Source organism: Anser brachyrhynchus, assembly GCF_964034855.1.
Source record: "Anser brachyrhynchus genome assembly, chromosome: 13".
In the NCBI taxonomy this organism is placed as follows: Eukaryota; Metazoa; Chordata; class Aves; order Anseriformes; family Anatidae; genus Anser; species Anser brachyrhynchus.
The window spans coordinates 16,765,163-16,786,206 of record NC_137708.1 but is presented as its reverse complement, the minus strand read 5'-3'; the positions used below and the strand labels follow the sequence as shown (position 1 = coordinate 16,786,206).

Below are 21,044 nucleotides of genomic sequence, written 5' to 3'. Positions count from 1 at the left end.
CTTTTGTCAAGGCAATGGGCCCAGATTTTAATGATGGTTTATTAAAAAATAATTTTTAAAAAAAGGTTTTGGCAGTGCTCAAGAACAAACGTTCTCTGTGTTTAGGCCCCTTTGTTATTCAAGGTGAAAAGTGGCTAGAAGGGAAAATGAATCACTGGTCTTTGCCCTCCATAGTAAATTTGACCTCCACTGTTTTAACAGCACCTAAAACTGGTGTTTGGGGCTAACCAGGGAAACAATGCGATAAATCTCATGGCTGCTCCCTATGATGGTTTTGCTTAAATTGGTCAAATCATCTCTTTGGGCATTGCAGTCTTTTTTTAACCTTCAGCTACAAGGCTCCTGCTCAGGTCTCCATGCCAAGTTCTGCTCAGCTAAAGGTTGTGCTTATCACTTGCTGGCAGCCTGCAGAGTGAAGGAGTAAAAGATGGGCACTACCAGTTCTGGGGGCAGCGCTGCCCTGGGCTGAGAGAATGGAAAGGAGGGGAGATGCCACGTGTAAGCGCCCCCATGTGCGTGGGCACGGCGCTCCTCACACACACCAGGCCTCGCAGCGCTGCTTCATGGCAGGAGGCAGGTGGAGGCCCTCACACCACTGCTCCATGAGGGAGGCAGGTGGAGGCCCTCACACCACTGCTCCATGAGGGAGGCAGGTGGAGGCCCTCACACCATTGCTCCATGAGGGAGGCAGGTGGAGGCCCTCACACCACTGCTCCATGAGGGAGGCAGGTGGAGGCCCTCACACCACTGCTCCATGAGGGAGGCAGGTGGAGGCCCTCACACCACTGCTCCATGAGGGAGGCAGGTGGAGGCCCTCACACCACTGCTCCATGAGGGAGGCAGGTGGAGGCCCTCACACCACTGCTCCATGAGGGAGGCAGGTGGAGGCCCTCACACCACTGCTCCATGAGGGAGGCAGGTGGAGGCCCTCACACCACTGCTCCATGACGAAGGCAGGTGGAGGCCCTCACACCACTGCTCCATGAGGGAGGCAGGTGGAGGCCCTCACACCACTGCTCCATGAGGGAGGCAGGTGGAGGCCCTCACACCACTGCTCCATGACAGAAGGCAGGTGGAGGCCCACCTGTCCAACCGAGCTGTCCTCCCAGCACTGCCAGGCCTCCCTGCCATGTTCGTGCCCTTTCAGCCCAGCAGCTTGAAGCCCCATGGCATGACCCGTGGACATCTTGGAGGCAGCTGCATCGACGTCGACTTTTGCCTCCTTCCAGGCCAGCAGAACAATGCAACCTGGAGCACCAGCTCCAGGGGAGAGGGGAGGGAAATCTATAGTAGGAAACGGCTGGGAGCGAGGAAGTTGCAACAGAAATATTGGCACCAGCAGGCTGAGGGAGGTGGGGGAGGCAGGCAGGAGAAGGAATCTTTCCAGGAAAAGAATATTTGAATCAGATACTTCCAAAAATAAAATATCATTGTGTCGGAGAAATGTTTTAAATATTGGCAGCGCTGCTGGCTTGGCCCGCCACTCTTTTCAGTGGATACAGCACTCTTGCAAATCAGTTTGAAAAAAGTGTTTATGATCCTTCACTGTCGAGTCCTCCCATGCAAAGAGAAAGACGCACGCCAATGGGGACCGCAGAGCTGCCCCAAGTGATTCATGGCACTCACTTCTCACTGGGTGGTGATATTAGAAAGCTGACAGCCTTGTTGCAGTACAAATAACTCACCAGCTGGAGTTTGCTGGCTCTTTTATTTATATTCCTACAGCACAGAGGCAATGCCAGATGTGCTGTCCCTGATTCGTGTGTATTATGTTTGATGTCTCTCATCAGAAACAACGCTGGGCTAAATCCAGAAACTAAACTGTTTTTAGCAGAGATAAATATTTAGGCAAGTCAGTGATTGGCAAGAGTCTGTCCCTCCCTTCGCATTGCCTTTCAAACTGAAATAAAGGTAGCAGCTCAACATAAGCACATCAAAGATCTTGTCTACACGGGGGAAGCGTGGTGCGCTCTCACTGCCGGCTGAGCCACTGCTATCCAGCAGGCTCCAAAGAAAGGGGAGGATTTGGCAAAAGGGTGCCTTCCAGGGGCTGAAACCAGAGCATTTACACTGCATCCCATCTACGAGCTGGACCACAGCATCCAATTAGCACCTGCTCTTATCTGTGTGCTGTCAGGCTTTCTCCTGTCTCTGGGGCATGACAGACTGTGTTGCTCCTAGATGCTATCACAGACTCTGACAACAGGGAGGGAATAAATCACGCTGCTTGCCCTGCCTTTTGTCAGGTGTGGGTGTGTGTGTAATACACTGACTTTGGATGCCTGTTAGTGGTAAGTCTTGATTTTCCTTTGCCCTGTGTGCTCTGGTCCTTGAAGTGTATGTATAGCACAAAGGTTTCAGTTGTAGGACACTGTATGGAGAGGCTGCATGCATAGGTTTTTTTCCTGACTTGCTGACAAAATCACTCATTTCTCCACTCACAGAGTAAACTACACTATGTGACTAACTCCAGCACACTCCTCTGAGCTTTGTCCCAAGGTCTCCTGAGAATGGCGTCTCTTTCCTACATTGGGATCCTCCACAATGAGATACTTGCACAGCTCTGTCTTGCCCATCCTTCCCACATCATAGGGACTGGCAAGAAGCCTTTTCAGAGCAGGAAGGATGGTCTGACTGTGCAAGGCTCACGTGAAGGGACTGAAGGAGAAATTCAGGTGGATCTTCTCTCATTCAAGTCAGCCATTTCACTATGGCACAGCTCTAGGACTACCCTGCTTACAACAAAAATACACAGGATACTCTGAACTCCTAAGGGAGATGACTAGGTGTGGGAATTCAATTCATGCAAATCAGAGCAAACTAGTCCCTGCCGTTTCCCCACACTGTCACTTTGTAGTCAGTAGCGGATTGAAGGTTACCTCACTCGTGACTGGGCATGTATTTCACAACTTAATTTGCTTGACCTTATTTTCCAGACTGTCACATGCAATGAGGAGATGAGCCCATATATTACAGACCACCTAGGCTTATGTTGACTGTGCTGGATCACAAACACTCCTGCTTCCCATGTCCAAAAGACTCAACTCAGTATTTCATCAGCATTGTCCCCAAAAGGGAAACCCATTTCTATATGGTCATGGACTTATTACAAAGGTTCTGCATCACCTTGACTGCTTCAAAGAGATGAGACTGTAGTGCAACAAAACTAGAAGGCAGTTCTCAGTTTCACCAGCCCAGGGTTTCAAACTGCATGCATGTCATTCCTAGCAATGCTGATTTTGGATGCAGGTACTATGGGGAGTACACAATCTGATCATACCAGTTATGAAGGCGAACAAGCATCAAAAACTTAGCACAAGTACCCAAAGTCCTGGATAGAGGGGTTCAGAAATACCTCCCTATTTTGTATCCTGCCCAATATCTGCTTTTGAACAAGGTCAGAAGAGATTGTTATTCCCATCAGAGTGTTTCTGTGTTGAAATGTGGAATTTCTCAGGAATTTTTCATTAACATTGGCTTTGGCAGATAAAATATTGGCTATGCCAAAGACAACAAGCTTGGGAATATGTTGATCTTGAGCACAAAGATACTGTACTTAGCGCTGCAGTTCACAACAAATGGATTGCCCCAACTGACAAGTAGAATAATAACCATGTATATTGATAATGCCCAGGTGTTTTGTTTTATGTATATATTTTCTTCCTAATTAAAATGATAGAGTAGCATATTCAAATAAAAACTCATGCTGTCCCATTTTAAGTGAGAGAAACCATTCAGTGAGAGATTAAGAAATTTTAATTCTAATTTAGCTTGGTGTAAAGATCAACTTTCAACCTCCTCAATAACACGCTCTTTTTTAGATGGTGTAACTACACGTGAGAAGTGCCATATTGTTGGCCGAGTATATCTGAAGAAGTGGCTGAATGAACGCTTAGTGTCCCGTAGCCTTTCTGGACTTGCTTCACAAATGGAGTTTACCAGGTGAGTGTGGAATTTGTGTTCACCATTGTCCATAAACCCATCTCACCTCAGGTCTCTTGGCACTGGAGGCTCCTGTGACAGTCATTCTGGGAGGGAGACTTCTCCCCTTTTGCTAGACATTGTCAGGATACCTCAATACATCCCTCACCCTTAAGTGATCGCCACACCAGGCTTCAGTGAGACATGTAGGTCCCTGAGGCATCTTTCTGCACTTTGGGCTCTGTCTCTGCAGCCTTCTGCAGAGGACTACTGCAGAGTTACTTTATTCCCAGAGCCTTGCAGCATGCCGTTTCTTTCTTCAGCCACTTCACAACCCCACTCACACTGTGGCTCTGTGCTTTCTCTCTCTCCAAACCCTAACTCTAGACACTCCCCAGGTCCAATACACGTCCCACCAGGGACTTCCCCCCACACTGGCCAGGACTGGAAAGTTTGGCCAGTCCTCAATGTTTCCTGGCAGCCCCTTCACAACCCCACTCACAATGGGACTCCGCTCTCTCTCTCCAAACCCTAACCCTGACCCTAACCCTTCCTCTAGACAGTGCCCAGGTCCAACACCCACCATCTTTTGCTTTCTCCATGGCTATGCTCACCCTCCAGGAGCCTTTTAGGGTGAAGGTCCAACTTCCTGTGCTGAAAAATGGGGAAGTCTTTTGTGGAAACTGATACTTAAGCCCTAGCTTAAGGTTTGGGTAGGAGCGGACTTCATAGGAAAACACCCAAGCCTGAGAAAGGTCTGTGCCAAAATGGCAATAACAATAATAATCGTAGCAGTCTGCATTTCTAAGATTAGTTGTATGATTGCTTACAAAGGGATTTATTTAACCTTGCAACATGTTTGTGAGGTTGATAATTAATTGCTATTATATACTGCTGGAAACTGAAGACAGATAAGATAAGTATCTTACTTAAGGTCATACAGGAAGCCTGCAGCATGGCAGGAATTAGAAGTCAAGTTAATTGGCTCCCAGTTGTGTGCTGAGCTGCAGGATCATACATGGCCAGCCTCTCTTAGTTCCATAGGGGCTGGAAAGAGCTGACACTAGCAAATACCTGGTGTGGACTGCAGCGTCCTCTCCTGTGAGGGTGGCCAGTGGGGCAAGCACATGGGGCAAGGAGGAAGTAGCATGCAGCAGTATTTTAAGCCTTTGCTGCATGCTGCTCATTCCTCTTCCTGAAAAAAACATGCAAATTCTAGAACAAGCATACTCCCAGAAAGAGGGATTTCTCCTTTTGCTTCCTCAATTTTGATAAATCCACTATTTGTTGCACAGTCTGATAACGTACCTTATTTCTACTGGGGTGAATGCACTAAGAATACAAATGGGCTATAAGGATGTGAGGGCTACCTTCCTCCTCTGAGGAGGGGAAACTCCTCCTGAATGTCAGCACAAACACTCAGTCACACTCCAGGCTCATTAACCAGCTCTCCAAAAAGCACCTCCAACATAGATGTGCACAGGGGAGACGAGAACAAACTCTCAATCTGGAATCCTTTAACTGTAACAGACACTCAGCAGGGGAATCCATTAGACAGGAGCTGAAAATTAGCTTTGCAAATTTCTCTGTGCCAGAAGACACAGTCAAAATGAAAACCAAGAGGCTTTTTGGGCTATGGTTGCAATTGAAGTGACACTGCATCCATTTGCATATGTGTGTGCATGTGTATGTGTGCTTCATTATTCCTCCAAGGAAAGCTACAGCGTATGTATGGGCCAAGAGGCTGAGAGAGGCACTGCATTAAAAGAAATTCAAGAAAAACTGTAGCCTTGCAAGCCCTGTGCATCAACGCCATGCACCTGGTGGTACCCAGGTAAGCAGACTCTGCAAGGCAGTGTTAGCAGGGAGTGGTGTGTGAGACACACCTTTTGGAAGGGACAGGCAGCATTTCAGAGGTAGGCGTCACACTCATCAGACTGTTCAAAGGTGTTTGCAGGAGATAGGGTAACAATGACTGACCTAGTCTCTAATCTTTTTCATCAGCTTGGCTCTGTTCCCATGCAAAGTACATGAGAACAAAACATGTTAGTGCAAAAGAGCAGCAGAGAAACCCAAGTTCTGTAGCAGTCTGTCTGGAGGACAGGGGAGAAATTCATTTCTGACAGTTCAGGCACTGCCTACGGCGGTATCCCATTCCTAATCATTACAACCTTAAATGCCTCAATATCCTTGTAGCTTTAAATGGCTTCTTCTCTGGTGATGGAAGCGAAAGATGAAGTAACAATGTGGCTCCCACCACTGCAGTGCCTGAGCTGCGTTTTCTCTTCATAATGTTTATTGCCCCGACTTTCCAGGGAGGAGGGAAAGTGCTGATTGCCCTGATTTACAGAAGGGCAGAGGCACAAAAGCAGCAAACATCTCTGTTCTGGAGTTAGCCATCTGTCAAAAACATTGCAGATGTGCCCCCAGGGGAGCTCCCCCAAGGCGTTTCTCAAAGGACAGGGAACCGAAGTTGAGCTGCTTCCACGTTGCAGCTTACATCCAATCCCCTTGACCATCTCAGCTGGTTTGGAGCACAGCACCTGGCCAGCACCACCCCATCTCCTTCCCAGCTCAGCCAAAATCCTGCAGACCTGGCCTGGTCTCCTCTGCTTCTGGCCCTCCTCGCATCACCAACGGCATCATCACCACCGCATCTGCCCGAAGCACTTCCACCCTCAACCTCGGCTGCAGGGAGGCTGCTGGATGTGCAGTGTGTCTAACAAGACAGCAGTTCAAGGCAGAGGAAGACATAAAACCAAATTATGCCCGACTCCATGTTCCTAAGAATGCAAAGGAAATGCAGCCAAAAATGAACTATACAGCTACAGAAAGTTAATGTATGCTCATTTGTGTATCAGAGCATTGTCCAGGGGAGCTCTCAGTTTCCTCTCAGGATCTATAATGAATAGGCCTATAAGAGAATGTTATGGCAGCAGAGATTTCTCTTTTCCTACTATTTAACTTAGAACAATATAGAATCAAAACAAAAAGGCAGCCTTTCAAAGACTAGCAGTACAATACACGCTAAAGGACATCACTTCAACCTTAAATGAAAGAGCCCAGGAGACCTTTGCCCTGTGTATGCTGAGAATTCCTCTCCCTTGATCATATACATGGCAAGGAGATTGCTGTCTGAGATACCGTCCTCGCATCCCGCCACACCCCGGTGTCACAAACTTGCTTTCGCTACCAGCAGATGACAAGACCAGAACCCAGATAAGCAGAAAGATTTTCAAACAGGAAAGATGACGAAAGGAATTAGGCTGTTCTGGGCTCTCCTGAAGTTGCTCTTTGACCCCTTTTGCTGTCTCTTTTTACATTTGGTTAGCCTTGCTCTAAATTTAGGGAGGCCTTGTATGGTGACACCAGACAAGACTGGGAATTAAAGAAGCAGCAGCCCAAAACAATGGCTCTGCAAGTTGTTATCTGCCTGATTCATCAGGGTGAAGTATTTATCCCCAACGGTAATGGTGATGGCTTTAATTGTGGCATTATTAACTGCTAGCTAGCATTGCTGCTCAAAGGATGCAGAATAAATGCACAGAAAGAATTCAACCACTACATCAGAAATGTCCAGAACCTAGAACAGAAATCCCAAGGTCCTAGGAAAAAAACCTCATTTTTTTCCTTTACGCAGATTGTCATGCACTGCACTGTGTATTAAAGATTACACTTTGCCTTTTGTTCAGGAAAAGGGCTTGTTCCCAACGCTGGTGGTTTCCACCTTATCAGGTGCACAGCGCGGTTGTGCTAGGTGTGACCCAGGGAAGGAGAAGCCGTGTGAGGAGGAGGAGGGGTAGTGACTGCATCACTGCTGTTTGAATGCGCATCCCTCTGCCACTGCACAAGGAGAAAAACTTCAGTGGCTTTTCTCTGCAGCAGACCAGCCCCTAAAGGACGTTCTGCAGTACTGCAGAGGCAAGGCTACCCGGGGCACATTTCTGTCACATGCACTTGCAGACCCTGCAACAACTCATTGCCTTTACAAATGGATTTGATTTATGCTGGTAAGAGGTTCATGCTGTCAGCTTTTTGTCTCATATTTCTGGCATAATTGATTCTGCCCAGCCATTTCTCTTGCAGTGATTATTCCTCTTTTCCCAAGCAATAGCTGCCTGTTGCTGAAAGACACCTTAATCTTTTTAATGTAAACTATCTTGAAAACAAGATTTTTATATATAAAATTCCTGTTACACCAGGAAGATGTTTAGACTGAAATTCTTAGCTCAAGTGGTCTCACTGAGGGACATCCCAGTCAGAGGTAGACAGAAAGGCAGAAAAAGTTGCGTTGCTCAATGACCAGCCACAAATCTATGTAGCATTTAAAAGTCTACATGAACATTTTGAACAGTGATACTGCGATATAGTACAGTGGAAGAGTAAATGGCCTCGAACTGCAGCTATGCAAACTCTCCTCCATGGGAATCAAAAGTAGTTCAGTTTTAGCTTTTCCCCTAATCCCACTTTGAGCACGGATTTTTCAGCTCCTCTGCCCTGATTTTCTCAAAAGTGCAGGACGAGTTTGGCAAATGAAAACTGAGATTTATACCCAGACAAAACTGTCTCCTTTCCTCTTCTTTTGTCCTTGTGCCAGAAACTCTCGAGAAAGCTGAAGATACCGTCATGAAGAATGTTAAAACAAATTGTGGCACATATTCTTGGGATGAGGAAAGGAGAGCCTTTCTCTTGGGAGCATTAGTCTGTGCTTGTAGACTTGTAGGATGTCGTAGTGCCTGTTTGTGGCTGCCTGCCCTATTTGATATTGTTTACCAGCTCTGACGCTCTGGATAGTACATTAGGAAAGAAAAGTTAGCAATTGAATGTTAATAACAACCACAGTTATGCACAAACTTACAGAGAGATCAACTTCAGTAACCAGAGGAAGGCACACTACGTCATGGTTTATTAAATTAAATTAATAATGGTGTTTCACCATGCAGGCTTGAACATTACATTTCAAATGCAAAGTAGACGACCATAAAAAAGGCAGAGTATGTGGGTAATTTATAACAAATGTTTTTAGCCTTGGTATAAAGATCACACTGCAACGAATACATTGTGAAAGCCCAAACTTCTGAACCCCCTAAGGGGTTTCTAGTCCCTTGTTCTCTTCCAAGAATGCTCACCTGGTATAGGCCTTAGGATATGAATAACCACATCTATTGGTCTTTCTAGTTGAAAGGAGTATAGACTGGACAGTATCCCCAAGTAGTCCCATGTCTCCAAAATGCTAAGAAGACCAAATCAGACATGTATACATCCTTCTTCAAATGTAATGACAAAATTTCTTTATGGGGATTTGCATCTGGAGCCAGATGGGGGAAACCTCCAACATCCCCTTCAGTATCCTGTTCTCTCCTAAACTCACCTTGTCCAGGCAGTTCCTTCATCCCAGCAGCCGTGCCATACTGGCCCTTTTTGTTTTGGCCTGTACCTCCCTTTCATCAGGGCAGGGTGATGTTGCCCAAGCGGAGCTGCATTTTACATGGGGTGAAATGCACCACACCACAGTGAGCCAGGTAATGGAGCTACCTGTGTTTATCTGACTTGGTGCAAAAGCCATGAGAAAATGGTCCACATGTGAGCACAGCCTAGAAATTCGGAGCAATTCCAAGCCTATAAACACATCACACTGAAGACTTGTTTTGTCTTTCTGGACAAAGTTAGAACCTGATGTATCAGTGGATTAAGTAATAAAACTGTTAACGGGATCATTAGTGGCTTTGTGGTAACAACCAGCCCTTACTTTCCCAGAGACCCACGGTGTCATTATATTTGGAAAAGTCTTCGCTGAGTGGGATGATGAGCTGTGAGAAACACACGGCTGTCTTTCAAAGTGAGATGGGCCAACTGCACTGAGAGCGTAGCCAAAGGAGGCTCTGCCCCAGGCAATCCCTCCCCATTGCACGCTGTGCTGGGTTCACGCTGACAGGGTTCTGGAGATTAATTACCCTCTCTGGTGATTCCTATTGGGCCAAGCCCTGCTCTCTTCCCTTAGCTGTTACTCCGTCCTTACTCAACAGAAGGTTTGCCAAGATTGAGGAAAAGTTGTTTTTAAGCACGAGAACCTCTGGGAGGCTTAGCAGAATGGGACCTTCAGGGCCAAAATAAACGCAAAGCGAGCGCACGCACGGCCCCACGAACAGCAGCCGGGGTGGCTGGCCCCGAGGCAGCCAGTGCTGCAGCCTGGGTGCAGGGCCACCCACTGGCTTTCCCTCTTCTTAGAGAGTCAGCAGGGTACTGAGCTTTCTCACCACGATTTTTCACTTCCAGAATGAATTGGGATTTGCCAACAAGATCAGTAAAATCTCCACCTTTATCAAGCATGCAGCTTTCGGCGAGTTCTCTTCTCACTCAGATCCTACCACAAATGTATAACCAACTGTAATAAAATAAATGCTCTCGGTCACAGAAAGTCAAATTCAAAGACGGGCTATTTTCTTCAGCTTTAAACCTGTGTAACGGAGAGCAAAGATCGACCCAAGTGCACGAACACAAAATGAAAATAACCCAGACCTCATCCGTTTGTAGAGAAAAAATGTGGCAGGCTAAAAGTTTAGCTGATTCTCTCTGCTTCACACCATGTAATAGCTTAAATTGTGTTTAAAAGGTTCTCAGGGTGACATCATTGTTTACATTCACTTGAATCACCCTGTAATTGTAATAGTACAAATAGTTAAAAACTAGCCAGATTTGCTGTTTAGCTCTCTGTCCCGCTGTGTCATGCAGCAAGAGCTGATATAACTTCCTCGCCTCGTATACATCTACAAAGGGGTCTGGGAAAAGCATTTCTCCCACACCTGGGCGCTGCATTAGGAGTTCTGATATTCCTCGTGGGCTAAGGAGCAAAGCAGTACCTGGGCTTTAAGCAGTGGCTGTGCATGAAGTCCTTTCCCTTATCTTTGCAAATTAGCGCTGATGGTGTTAATTTGCAGCGAATGGAGTGGTTCCCCCTCCCTGCGTGGAGAGGGGGGCCATACCTTGAGCTGGACAACACTGCACCTGTGGGATTTATTTTTCTGCAAGGAAAGACAGGGACCTTGAGGCTTGCAACTGATAATCCACTGTGCCTTACTTCCCTCCTTTCAAATACAGTTGCATACGTCTTCCTGTTAAGGGCTCTGGGCAATCTCTTCCAACAGCCATTTCCTGTATGAAGGCGTACTGTAATTAGGATTGCCCACAAGAAGGGTTTCCAAATGCTACTGTGTGGGCATGTGTTACAGCCCCTCGGGGAGGCAGCTTCAGGCAGCTGGAAGAACAAGTGAAGAAGCAGAGGGGAAAAACACTTTTTATAACTCCTGGAGGACACACTGTAGTAGGCATCCGCACATTAAAGGTCTGAAACAGCAGCCCCTGCGCAACCAAACCCCAAAATTCAGGAAGTCCAGGCTCAGTATCAGCTTTCAGGATGATCCCTGTGGCTACAAAGAGCCAAAGCAAGCCCTTTCCAGTAGCAGTGAGGGAATCTAGGATCAGGACTGGGATACTAAGGAGGCTCCGTGCCCGTATCACCAGCTGTAGGCTTCTGGAGACAAGAAGGAAATTGCTTCAACTCCCAAATTACTGTATTCAGCGCTAATTTCAGCTAATGAGGTATAGGTTAATGTCAAACAGGATGAATCCCTTACAGGATAGCTGTTCGTGTGTGTGTGTTTGTGTGACATATCCCCGTGAGTGATAGGGGCTGTCCCAGTTTACCCACAGCTATAGAGGAGTGGGCAAAGTAGCCCCATGGAGATTGCTGCTTTTTCTGCAAACTGACCTTAGGGTATCTATAAAGGAAGAATTTAAGGTGTGTAATTTCTGAGCTGTGGGCTCTAAGGAAGCAGAGATTTTGACTGCAGTGTTTTAAATTCATGGAGATTTTTTAAAAAAATGGAACAGGTAATGACTAGGTCAAGCTTCCTTGACCCTCAAATCAAGAACAATCCCAGAAGGACTGAAAACTCCCCTCTCTACTTCCTTGGCAATCGTGTTCCCACAGTTCAGAAAAACACAGGAAGATCTAAGGAAACCTATGTGGAAATGCAGAAGACAAAGGCAAGTGATCTGAAAATAGAAGGCTGGTCCATATATTTCCTTTACATTCTGGTCCTGAGTCCAGTTTTTGGCTGAATTTTGAAATCTCAGGGAGCATATGCTTTTGCCATTCTCAGCAGGGCACAAAGGAAAACGGGCTTGTTTGGCCTTGCATCATTTGAAGGGTTAGAAGAGGTTCTTTCCTTCTTACTGATGTCTAAGATTCCTTTTCAGCACTAAAAGCTTTGCAGCTTAGAGCTGCAGTGAAAGCCCCGAACCTGGGTTGCACACACACCGTGCACTAGCTGTGACTCCTTTTACATTTGTGGATAATGGGGGGGAGGCTTGAAAAATTTGCTCTTGAAAAGTTTAGTTCAGCATGAAGACTTGGTGCATCTGCTTCCAGAAAACAAGGGATTCGGCTGCAGGTCTCAGACCCTGGCTTGCCTAATCTCTGCACCAGGCACCATGTAAAGGCAAAATTCATTTTGGTACAGGGAAGAGAGACTGTGCAGACCTCTAGAGTGGAAGGGCTGAGAAATTCCTCCTGACTTTTTCTAATGTAAAAATTCAAGGAATCCTGAGCCCTGAGGGGAGTTTAGGAGACATCCAGGAAAGGGGGGAGTGAGCAGGAGAGGGGTGTAGGATGTAGTGAGGACAAAAAGTATGTGCTGTAAAGACAGGCTAATCCAAGAACTTGGAGATGAGGGTGCTGGGCTGCCTTATAAAACAGTTCACACATTTACTCACTGTCCATCATAAAACGGTTCACAGACTTACTCACTTCCCATCAGAGTACATAGCTGTATGAAACTGTTAGCAACTGCCTAATACAAAGTTAACAACTGCACGGGGCACTGGCTCAGCTGCCCTCAATATGTGGATTCATTGCATGCATTTCCAAAGCCTTTGAAAGCAAAAAGCTGAGATCGTCCCTCCAGGGTACGTGGGGCAATGCCCGTGGTGGCCGCATGTGCTGCACACCCTGCCTCAGGGATGGCAGAGAAAAGCCCAGCTTCAGCTCTGTGGAGTGGGCACGGGACTCGAGACACTTTCCAGCTTCCTATTCCCGTTAATGGCAAATGCAGGAGATCTGGCCAGGTCACCAGATTTGCCTAGTTCAGTTCTGGATGTGTGCTGATACCTGGTTTCAGGTGAGCCGAGGTTCCCCACACAAGCGGGTGCAGCACTCGGGCAGTGTGGAGTTTGCACAAAATGGGCAGCAATCAGTTTTGTTCATCACAGGCTCATGAGATCAGACTCCCTACCTTCTTCGAACCTTCCTCCTTTCTCACTTGAAGCAAATGGCTCATGGGCAAGCCTCTAAGATCACAACTCCTATACAGAAAGCCTCGCTTCACATGATTTGTTCTAATCTTGGCTTGCTCCTGGTGATGGCAAGCTCTCTGCTGCTAAAGTTCTGCTCCCTGGGGCAGCCTTCAAGCATGTGCTTATATTAAATGCCATTTCCAGATAATAACCTTGACTGGCTGATTTTGGCAGGTTCTTCTATTTTCTCTGTGGCCTTAAAAAGAAAAATTAAAGAAGTGCCTAACCAAGGAGATCAGTTCTCTATTGCACACATTTTATGCCCACTTGTTTAAGTAGCCAGCTTTTTTGGCCATGTGGTGGAGTACAGCTAGATGCTCTGCCCAAAGGTGAGAACTGGAATGCCTCGATTGGCACCCAGCAGCCTTTGTGTCCTGTCAGTCATTTGAGCTGCTTTCTGAAGGAAGACACTTGGGACACATCTATTTTGCTCCTGGCTGTTGTTTAGATATTCTGAATATCTTTTAATTGCTTCCACTCGTAATTTCCCATTCCAGTGACATCAGGCTGGTCTAGAGAAAAAAGGAAAGGTGGAGCAAAGGAGATGAAAGGAACTAAGCACAAGAACTTCAGCAGGGCTGCTAAGCTTCAGTGTCCTTCTCATACTCTCTGTGAAAGTCAAATGCTGCCTCCTGGAAATTTCCTGTGTAGTTTTAAAAAATGCAGGTTGCTGCTGCCGCCCCCAAAACTGTTTTGCAATGTAAGCTGAAAGCAGCTCTTCTGTTCATGCTGTCCTTTGCTGATGATCAAGTGACCCTTGCTGCATATGCTTTGCAAATGTCTTTGGAAGCAAAAGGCACGTTTCATCTCTGAGTGTATGCAGCATAAGGCAGGTTTTCACCCTCCTTCAAACTGTGCTGGCAGTTTGGAAGACAAACTTACAAAAAAGGCAGATCACGTACCACTGACTGTACCTAAGAAATCTCCCGTGCTTGTTGGAAACCTTTTGCAATAAGGTAACCTGCCGGCAATACACATATTGTATATACAGCCTGACTCGATGTATTACTTCAGACAGAGTTGGGTTGAACTACTGCTTTGCACAAATACTTCATCTTACAGCGAGCAATTCAGAGACCGTACGAAAGGAGTAGAGACAACTCAAATGTACACTGTTGCTCTTATTTAGATTCATGTGTATTGGCAGACCAAAGGGGAAATGTGTGCAGATAAATATTTTTGAAATTTTAAAAGAAGATATGTTAAGTTCTTGTAAGAGAAACCTTCAACAAACAATCTGGTTTGTATTCTCAGTATTCTTTTGGGTACGATGCTGGTTTTTAGAAGCTTGGGGAGTATTCAGAAATACTTTGCATTTTTTTCCTTGCCTTAAATAGATGAATTAGTGTAAGAGATTTCCAGTTGGTTTTGAAAGTGGCAGCTTCAGGCAGAGAAGCTCATATATCACAATCTTATAAAAAGTCTCCTTTGCTTTTTATAACATTTTCCCACAGTGAAGCAAATGTTTAGAAATAACACCAATTAAGAGACACATTTTTGGTTTACTAGAACCGATCAACAGCCCATATTGTCGGCTATCCAATCCTCCACTTCCCAGCACTGGCTGCCTCAGAGGAAGGCAGAAGCATACCCTAGATGCTTCTGCCTTTGCAACAGTGCACCGCCGGCTCTGCAGTGCTTCTGGCTACATGCACTGGGCATCCTCGCTGGAAAGCTTGCAGGGTTCTGAGCTCCCGAAGCTTTCGATTAGCTCTTGACATGTGGCACATTTGAAATGCATCTGTTAGTAAGCTAAATTGCCTTTCCTGGTATATTTGTAGGTCTGTTTGTAGAAGAAGTTGCAAAATGAAACAAATAAAAATGTTAAACTCCAAACTTGCTTCATTTTCAAAGGGATCAGGCAGGACCCAATTTTAATTCTTGAATCTTGTTAGTTTTCCAGTGTTACATCATTGAAATTACCATGTTTATTCCAATACTGGAAAAGTTATTTGAAAAGCTTATATATTAAAAACTTTTTGATGATAATACCAAGGAGCGAAAGACACTACAGAAGGTATTGCCAGCATCAATAATTCTTTTCAGATGTTTTTTTTTAAAGGCCTACCTAAAACTTGTGCCAGCTGTTGGCATCTCCACAACTATTATTACTTTGTAAAAAGTTTTTAGCAGAAAGCCCCTAACTAGTACAAGAAAGAGTTTGAAATAAGCTCTGTAATAAATGAAAAGAAAGTGGATATTTCATGATACCTGTAGAACTGTCTTAGGAAATTTAAAGACACATACAATGTTTTGAAGCTACATTTTAAGATGAGGCAGGAATTTGTTGGGATGAAGTTTGCACGGTCTCTCCTCCCTGCTAAACACGGACGTGGAGCAAATGATCCTCCTTGCACAGGAGTTCTCTGAAGAAGACCACCCATTGATCTGGATCAATTTTACGGCTATGGACAACTTCTGTCCTCTGGTATCCCTGGCCCACGTAGGTGATCTGCTGAGCTGCAAAGCAGGACATAATGACACAGCGGCTGTAACCACTGATACAGAAGGAGAAGGCACTCCAGCTCCCTTGCTGAGGTTTGGTAAGGGCCATGAGTGTTCCCTTTCTCTTGGGCGCCTTGGAAGTCCTGACCAGGGAGGTGCCCCTGGGGCTGGGCAGCTGCACTGCCCTCACTCAGCACCTCAGGGGCAACGTCTTTCACCGTTGCAAAATCTTCTGTCTGCCCTGCAGATGATTGGGTTTGAATCAGGTTCAAGTTCTTCAGCGTACCTCTGCCTAACTTTGACCAGAAAGATCCCAGAGAAGGCTTAACCCACAGCCTGCAGGACAAATCCCTGCCTCTTGTCCCTTGGGAGGTCAAACAAAGTTTGATTCAATTCACCACTGGAGATGAACTTTGAGGGAAAGGTGGCTTGAGGAGTTAATACCTCACTAACATCAGTGCTATCCAGAATCCTCCAACTTCCTGGCCCTGTTTCAGTTTGGCTTCCAGCCTAATTAGGGCACACAGACACTGTGCTAACAGATTCTTTTCCTAATGATGGACAAAGGTCTGACAGCCATAATGCTGCTTCCAAATCCATCATCAGCCTTTGCCTACAGGGACAGTTAGCGATGTGCCTGTCTTCCTTTCCTTCTCACTGGATGCAGACATTGCCTCCTCTCTGCCTGGCACTGACGAGAAGGTGAGCCTGGACCAACTTCCAAAGTTACTAGCACCAAAAGTGCCAGGAAAGCAGTGCTGGTAAGTGAAGAACCAAGGCAGCACTGCAGTGTGGGTACCATCTCTAGCCAACCTTTTCACCCAGCCACTTGGGTGCCACTGCACCGTGCTCCACTTCAGGAATGCTTGTGGCAAGATGTGCGTTCTCCATTCTGCCGAACACTTGCTGTCATCTCCCTCTGATCCACAGAAGTCCATGGGGATTTATGCCTTTGTGAAACTCCAGGCTGGATTTCTGGTAACGCGCCTTCTACGGGCAGCTCTTCCAGCCTGTGCGTTAACTGCCAGTTAACACACACGTGTCGGCCAGGTGGAGCAGTTACAGGACCCCCCCGAGGGACACACAGGCTCCCTGTTCCCCACCAGGTGCACCTCGGGGTGCAGGTCCTGGTGTCCCCTGCGGCATGGGACCACAGCACCAGCCTTACTGGGGCACTCGGCCCAAGGGTCACCAGAGTGCTGGCCATGGAGGGCTCTTTGGCCTGCACCATTTGTGGTAGCATTTTTTATTTTTTTTCAGGAAAAGCTGGACAGGCAGTTTGCAGCACGAACTGAGGATAACTGTTTATTGTGCAGGGAGCTGTGGGGAAGATGCTGTAGGGGATATGTGAAATGCACTGGGCTAGCACCGTGCAGCCAGCCTGGGAGCATTTCTGCAGAAGGAACACATCTCTGAGTGGAGCCAAGAAAACCAAGGATGCTTCAGTGTGTCCACCTCATGAAACTAAACCACAAAAGGCTTGTAACATGCTAAGTGTACTGTGAAACCCATCCACCACCCAACAAAACTCACGGAGAACTGCCGTCAGAAGCAACTCCCCGCTACCTAACACCTCACCCCCCTCACCCAACACGTGCCAACGAAGTAACTTCACGGCGCAGTGCCGAAATGCCAAACCCTCTGGGTTACCCCTGGACTCCCCAAGCCCCACAGGGACCCCCCCAACCCCACCGGGACCCCCCAGCTCCCCTCAGGGGACCTAGGCGGCGCCCCTCGCCCGCTCCCGGGGAGACCCCGCGGCGCCCCCTGGCGCCCGCCCGCCCGCTCCCTGAGGCGGCGCCGGGTGCCGCCGGCCCCGGCCGCGTGCCGGACCCCTCCGGCGGGGCTCGGCCCGGGGACAGCGGGCTCTTACCGGGCGTCAGCAGCAGCAGCAGGGCGCAGGCGGCCGTGGCGGCGCTGGGCCGGGGGGCCATGGCCGGGCGGAGAGCTTGGCCGGAGCGGGGCGGGAGGGGCAGAGCGCGGCGGGCAGCGAGTTGCCGCTGCCGGTCACCGCCTCATCCTGGCGCCGCGGGGCTGGTTCGCCGTCTTTTCTTCTCGAGGTGCAGGTTTTAAAGTTTGTTTGTTTGTTTTTAAATCCGGGATAACTTTATTCCTCGTTTTGTTTTCTTTTTCCCCCGGTTTTTTAATTCAGGGGGTGGGAGGCGGTTACGGCGCGGAGTAACGCAAGGGGTTACAAAGCTGAGCAAACCCCCCGGAAACTTGGACAAAAAACCAGAATAATAATAAAGTGCGATATAATAAAGTCCTGCGGTCGGCGAGCTCGCTGCTGCCGAGGTCTCCTCCGCCTGGAGCCGGGGCTGAGGTGGCCGCCGGGATGGGGGCGCAGGTGCGGCGGGGCCGAGCCCCTTGTCCCGTCCTGTCACCTGCCGGGGGACACCCCGAGGGGCTCGGGCATGGCCGCAGCCCGCCCAAGGGCTTCTTCTCCTCCTTTTCCCCCACCCCTCCGGGTCCGGTTTGCCTTCACTGGGAAGTTTGATGCGAGCCCGGGATTCTTTATAGGGACAGGAAAAAAAAAAAAAAGAGGAAGGAGAGACGTCACCAGGCGAAGGGACTTCACTCTCTCTCTCTCCCTGTCATTTTACAGAGCTCCTGGATTTCCTGTTGCTGCTTGAGATGGGGCAAAGGAACGAGCCGAGCTGTGACCCGCTGCCTCCCTGCCCTGCAGAGCTGGAGCTGCGCTAGCATCAGGTGGCAACATCCCCCCCCAGGCCTGCCCCCACTTCCCCTGAAAGGCAGAAGGGTGCCCGAGGTGTCGGCATCCCCTCCCGGCACAGGGAGCACAGGGTAATACTGCCGAGAAGCGCTGGAGCACTCTCTTTACTCCCTTTCCCTGGTTATTTTGCAGTTTGGGTTCTCCCGGTGCCGCTCCGTGTGTCTGTCCTGCTGGAGTGCCACCCCTGTGCTCCCTGCCCCGCTGCCTGCATGTTGCAGCAGCCGCTGCTAGCGCACCCCATGCACTTGGGGCACAGAGAAAGTTTCTTGTTTGAGTAGGACATTCTGGGCAGCTCTAATTTTGTTAATATGTAAACAACTCAGCTGCCCCCATAATCTCTCATGGGTTTCTCATAACAGCTGCTTCTGTGTCACCCAAGAATTGTCTCCAGGCATTTGGGTGTAGACAGATCCACCCACATGTTGAGCTTTCCAGCCCATCCACGTGCCTTTGCTCTTACCATGCCAGGCAGGACTGGAGCAGGGGCGAGTGCTCCTTCAGCGTGGTTCTGGAAGAGGACTTGCAGATGCTTCCCCTTTCACCTCCGCCCCAGGACAACAGAGTCCTTTCCTGCTCCAGCGCTGCTGCTTTAGCCCCAGGTGCCTCCTGGGCTGGTGCACCTGCAGCTGTGAGGGTCAGAAGCTGTGCTGAGCTGGTGCCAGGTGTCCTGGGAGATGTCCCTGCTCATGAAAGGAATGCTTCTGGAAATGCAGCCGGCACTCAGGTGACAGGAGGGAGCTGTTCTGTGCTATCGTTAAATGCACATCCCAGTTGCATGGCTTTTTACATACACAAACCACTACACTCTACTGATAATGAGAGAGTGGTGGGAGCTCTACAGCTACTCACACAGACTGTCACTCCCAGTAATGCCACAAATGAGATACTGGGGTTAAATGACCTATTGCAGTAAAGCACTGTCAATCTCCATAGCTGAATGGCAGGGTTTGTTTGGAGTTTTTATTACTCTAGCTCAGTTTCTTTTCAAAAGAAGAAGAGAAAAATAGCAGGTGTATTAGACCTTATACTGAATGTATATCATGGGTTTTAATGAAACTGAACTACAACCAGGGTATTATGAAGTTTCCATTGCCTATTATGTGGTGCAATTACCTAAAGTAAGTAGGAAAATAAAACTAATATTCACATTTTAAAGAAAATGTACAGCATTGAAGGGGCTTTCATGGTGGGGCATAGCTGCATTATCTGAGCATTCCCTAGGCTTCCAACCTTAGATGCTATAGCACTGGGGGAACCTGGTGTGCTGGCTCTAAGGAACAGTATGGAGCATAGAGTGGAGTGGAGACACCACGGCTAGGCTCTGTGACCAGGTGGGGGACTCGATTGTTCTTGTGCACACCGAGACTGATAAGCCGTACTTTTTGCTACCCTGGGCCATCGACCTGTCATGTTTTGACAAATGCTGTACTCTAGTGTACTTTTGCTCGTTATAATATCATTATAATACCAAAACACATCTCCATCTCAAAAGCTATCTGCCTCCAAGGTGCGACCACCCCTCACTGAGCACGCGCTCTGAATTTCTTGGAGCCTATTCTTTTAAATGGAGACGGGAAAACTTTTCACCAATCGTAACTAAGATATGCTTGACTAGAGTCACTCAAGCTCCACCTAAAAGATGGAAAATAATATAAATTGGCCTAAGAGAGAGGGGATGTTAGGGAAGATACTATCGTTAGGGAAGATACCACAGTCAGGGGAGATACCATCACAAGGGAATACACCATCCCGAGGACCTCCTGACCCCTGGGTTCAGTCGATGGGCTGAGCCTCTCTTCCTTCCCCCACTGGGATGCCTTTGGGTGAGATTTGAACACTTGGTTGTACTGTATGTCTCCGTGGAAACTTAGAAATCTCTGTAGAGTCTTTGTGCCTTTTAACGCTTTAATTTCCAGGCTGCGCACCTGTGTATTTCATGCATGCTAGCTTGCTTTTGCAGACAGTAAATTATCGCCGGCAATCCAAAGAACCTGTGTACCTGTTGCTGTAATAAATTGCACTTAACTGCATTGTTCCTAGCCGTGATAGTTCTCACTGAACGCAACTAGAGTAAGGGCGGTTATACGTTATTGGTGAATCCGTGACCATGGTAGTTCAGTGCTCTGAATCCGACCAGACCCATATCGGTTAATGCGTTATTGGTGAATCTGTGATTGTGATAGTTCAGTACCCTGAATCCGACCGGACCCGTAACGGTTAATCGGCTACACCCCTTAACGTGACAGAAATCGGCGTAGTCGGCAGGATTGCTATGGATAAACTGCTGCAAAAATGCAAATGTTTCCCTTCCCAGGTGGGGAAGGAGTGGGCCCAAAAATTTTGGAAAATCAAGAGAAAGTGGTAGAAAGTATTGAGCAGTGTCAGGCTTCACGAAAGATCAGACAACGAAAGAGTAAAGGTGTGATTTGTGCTGTGTTAGATGTCTGTTTGTCTTGTGCTCAGCAGGAAGCTAAGGAAACTCCTGCTCCCAAACTGATTTCTGATGTGGAATATACAGCTTTGAAATCAGAGAATGAGGTGTTGAAGTCATCATTGGCCTTCGAAAGGGAGACGGCAAAAACATTAGGAA

At 47.6% G+C, this 21,044-nt stretch overlaps 2 protein-coding genes across 5 annotated transcripts in view; one reads left to right on the top strand and one right to left on the bottom strand.

Moving 5' to 3' along the window:
- The window catches only part of LOC308177116 (vascular endothelial growth factor receptor kdr-like), a 137,653-nt gene extending 119,410 nt beyond the window's left edge, over positions 1-18,243 (bottom strand). For 2 of the 3 annotated variants that reach the window (XM_080553854.1, XM_080553856.1), the window contains exon 1: positions 17,594-18,243. In XM_080553854.1, the coding sequence (XP_080409980.1) occupies positions 17,594-17,654 (61 nt within the window). In that variant the 5' untranslated portion in view covers positions 17,655-18,243. The remainder of the gene's footprint in view (positions 1-17,593) is intronic. The other variant, XM_080553855.1, reaches the window with a different exon arrangement.
- The window catches only part of LOC308177135 (uncharacterized protein), a 302,639-nt gene that overhangs the window by 216,965 nt on the left and 64,630 nt on the right, over positions 1-21,044 (top strand). The window contains exons 4-5 of one of the 2 annotated variants that reach the window (XM_080553912.1): positions 3,822-3,942; positions 18,326-18,429. In XM_080553912.1, the coding sequence (XP_080410038.1) occupies positions 3,822-3,942; positions 18,326-18,353 (149 nt within the window). In that variant the 3' untranslated portion in view covers positions 18,354-18,429. Of the gene's footprint in view, positions 1-3,821; positions 3,943-17,643; positions 17,781-18,325; positions 18,430-21,044 lie in introns of those variants that run through there. The other variant, XR_013938914.1, reaches the window with a different exon arrangement.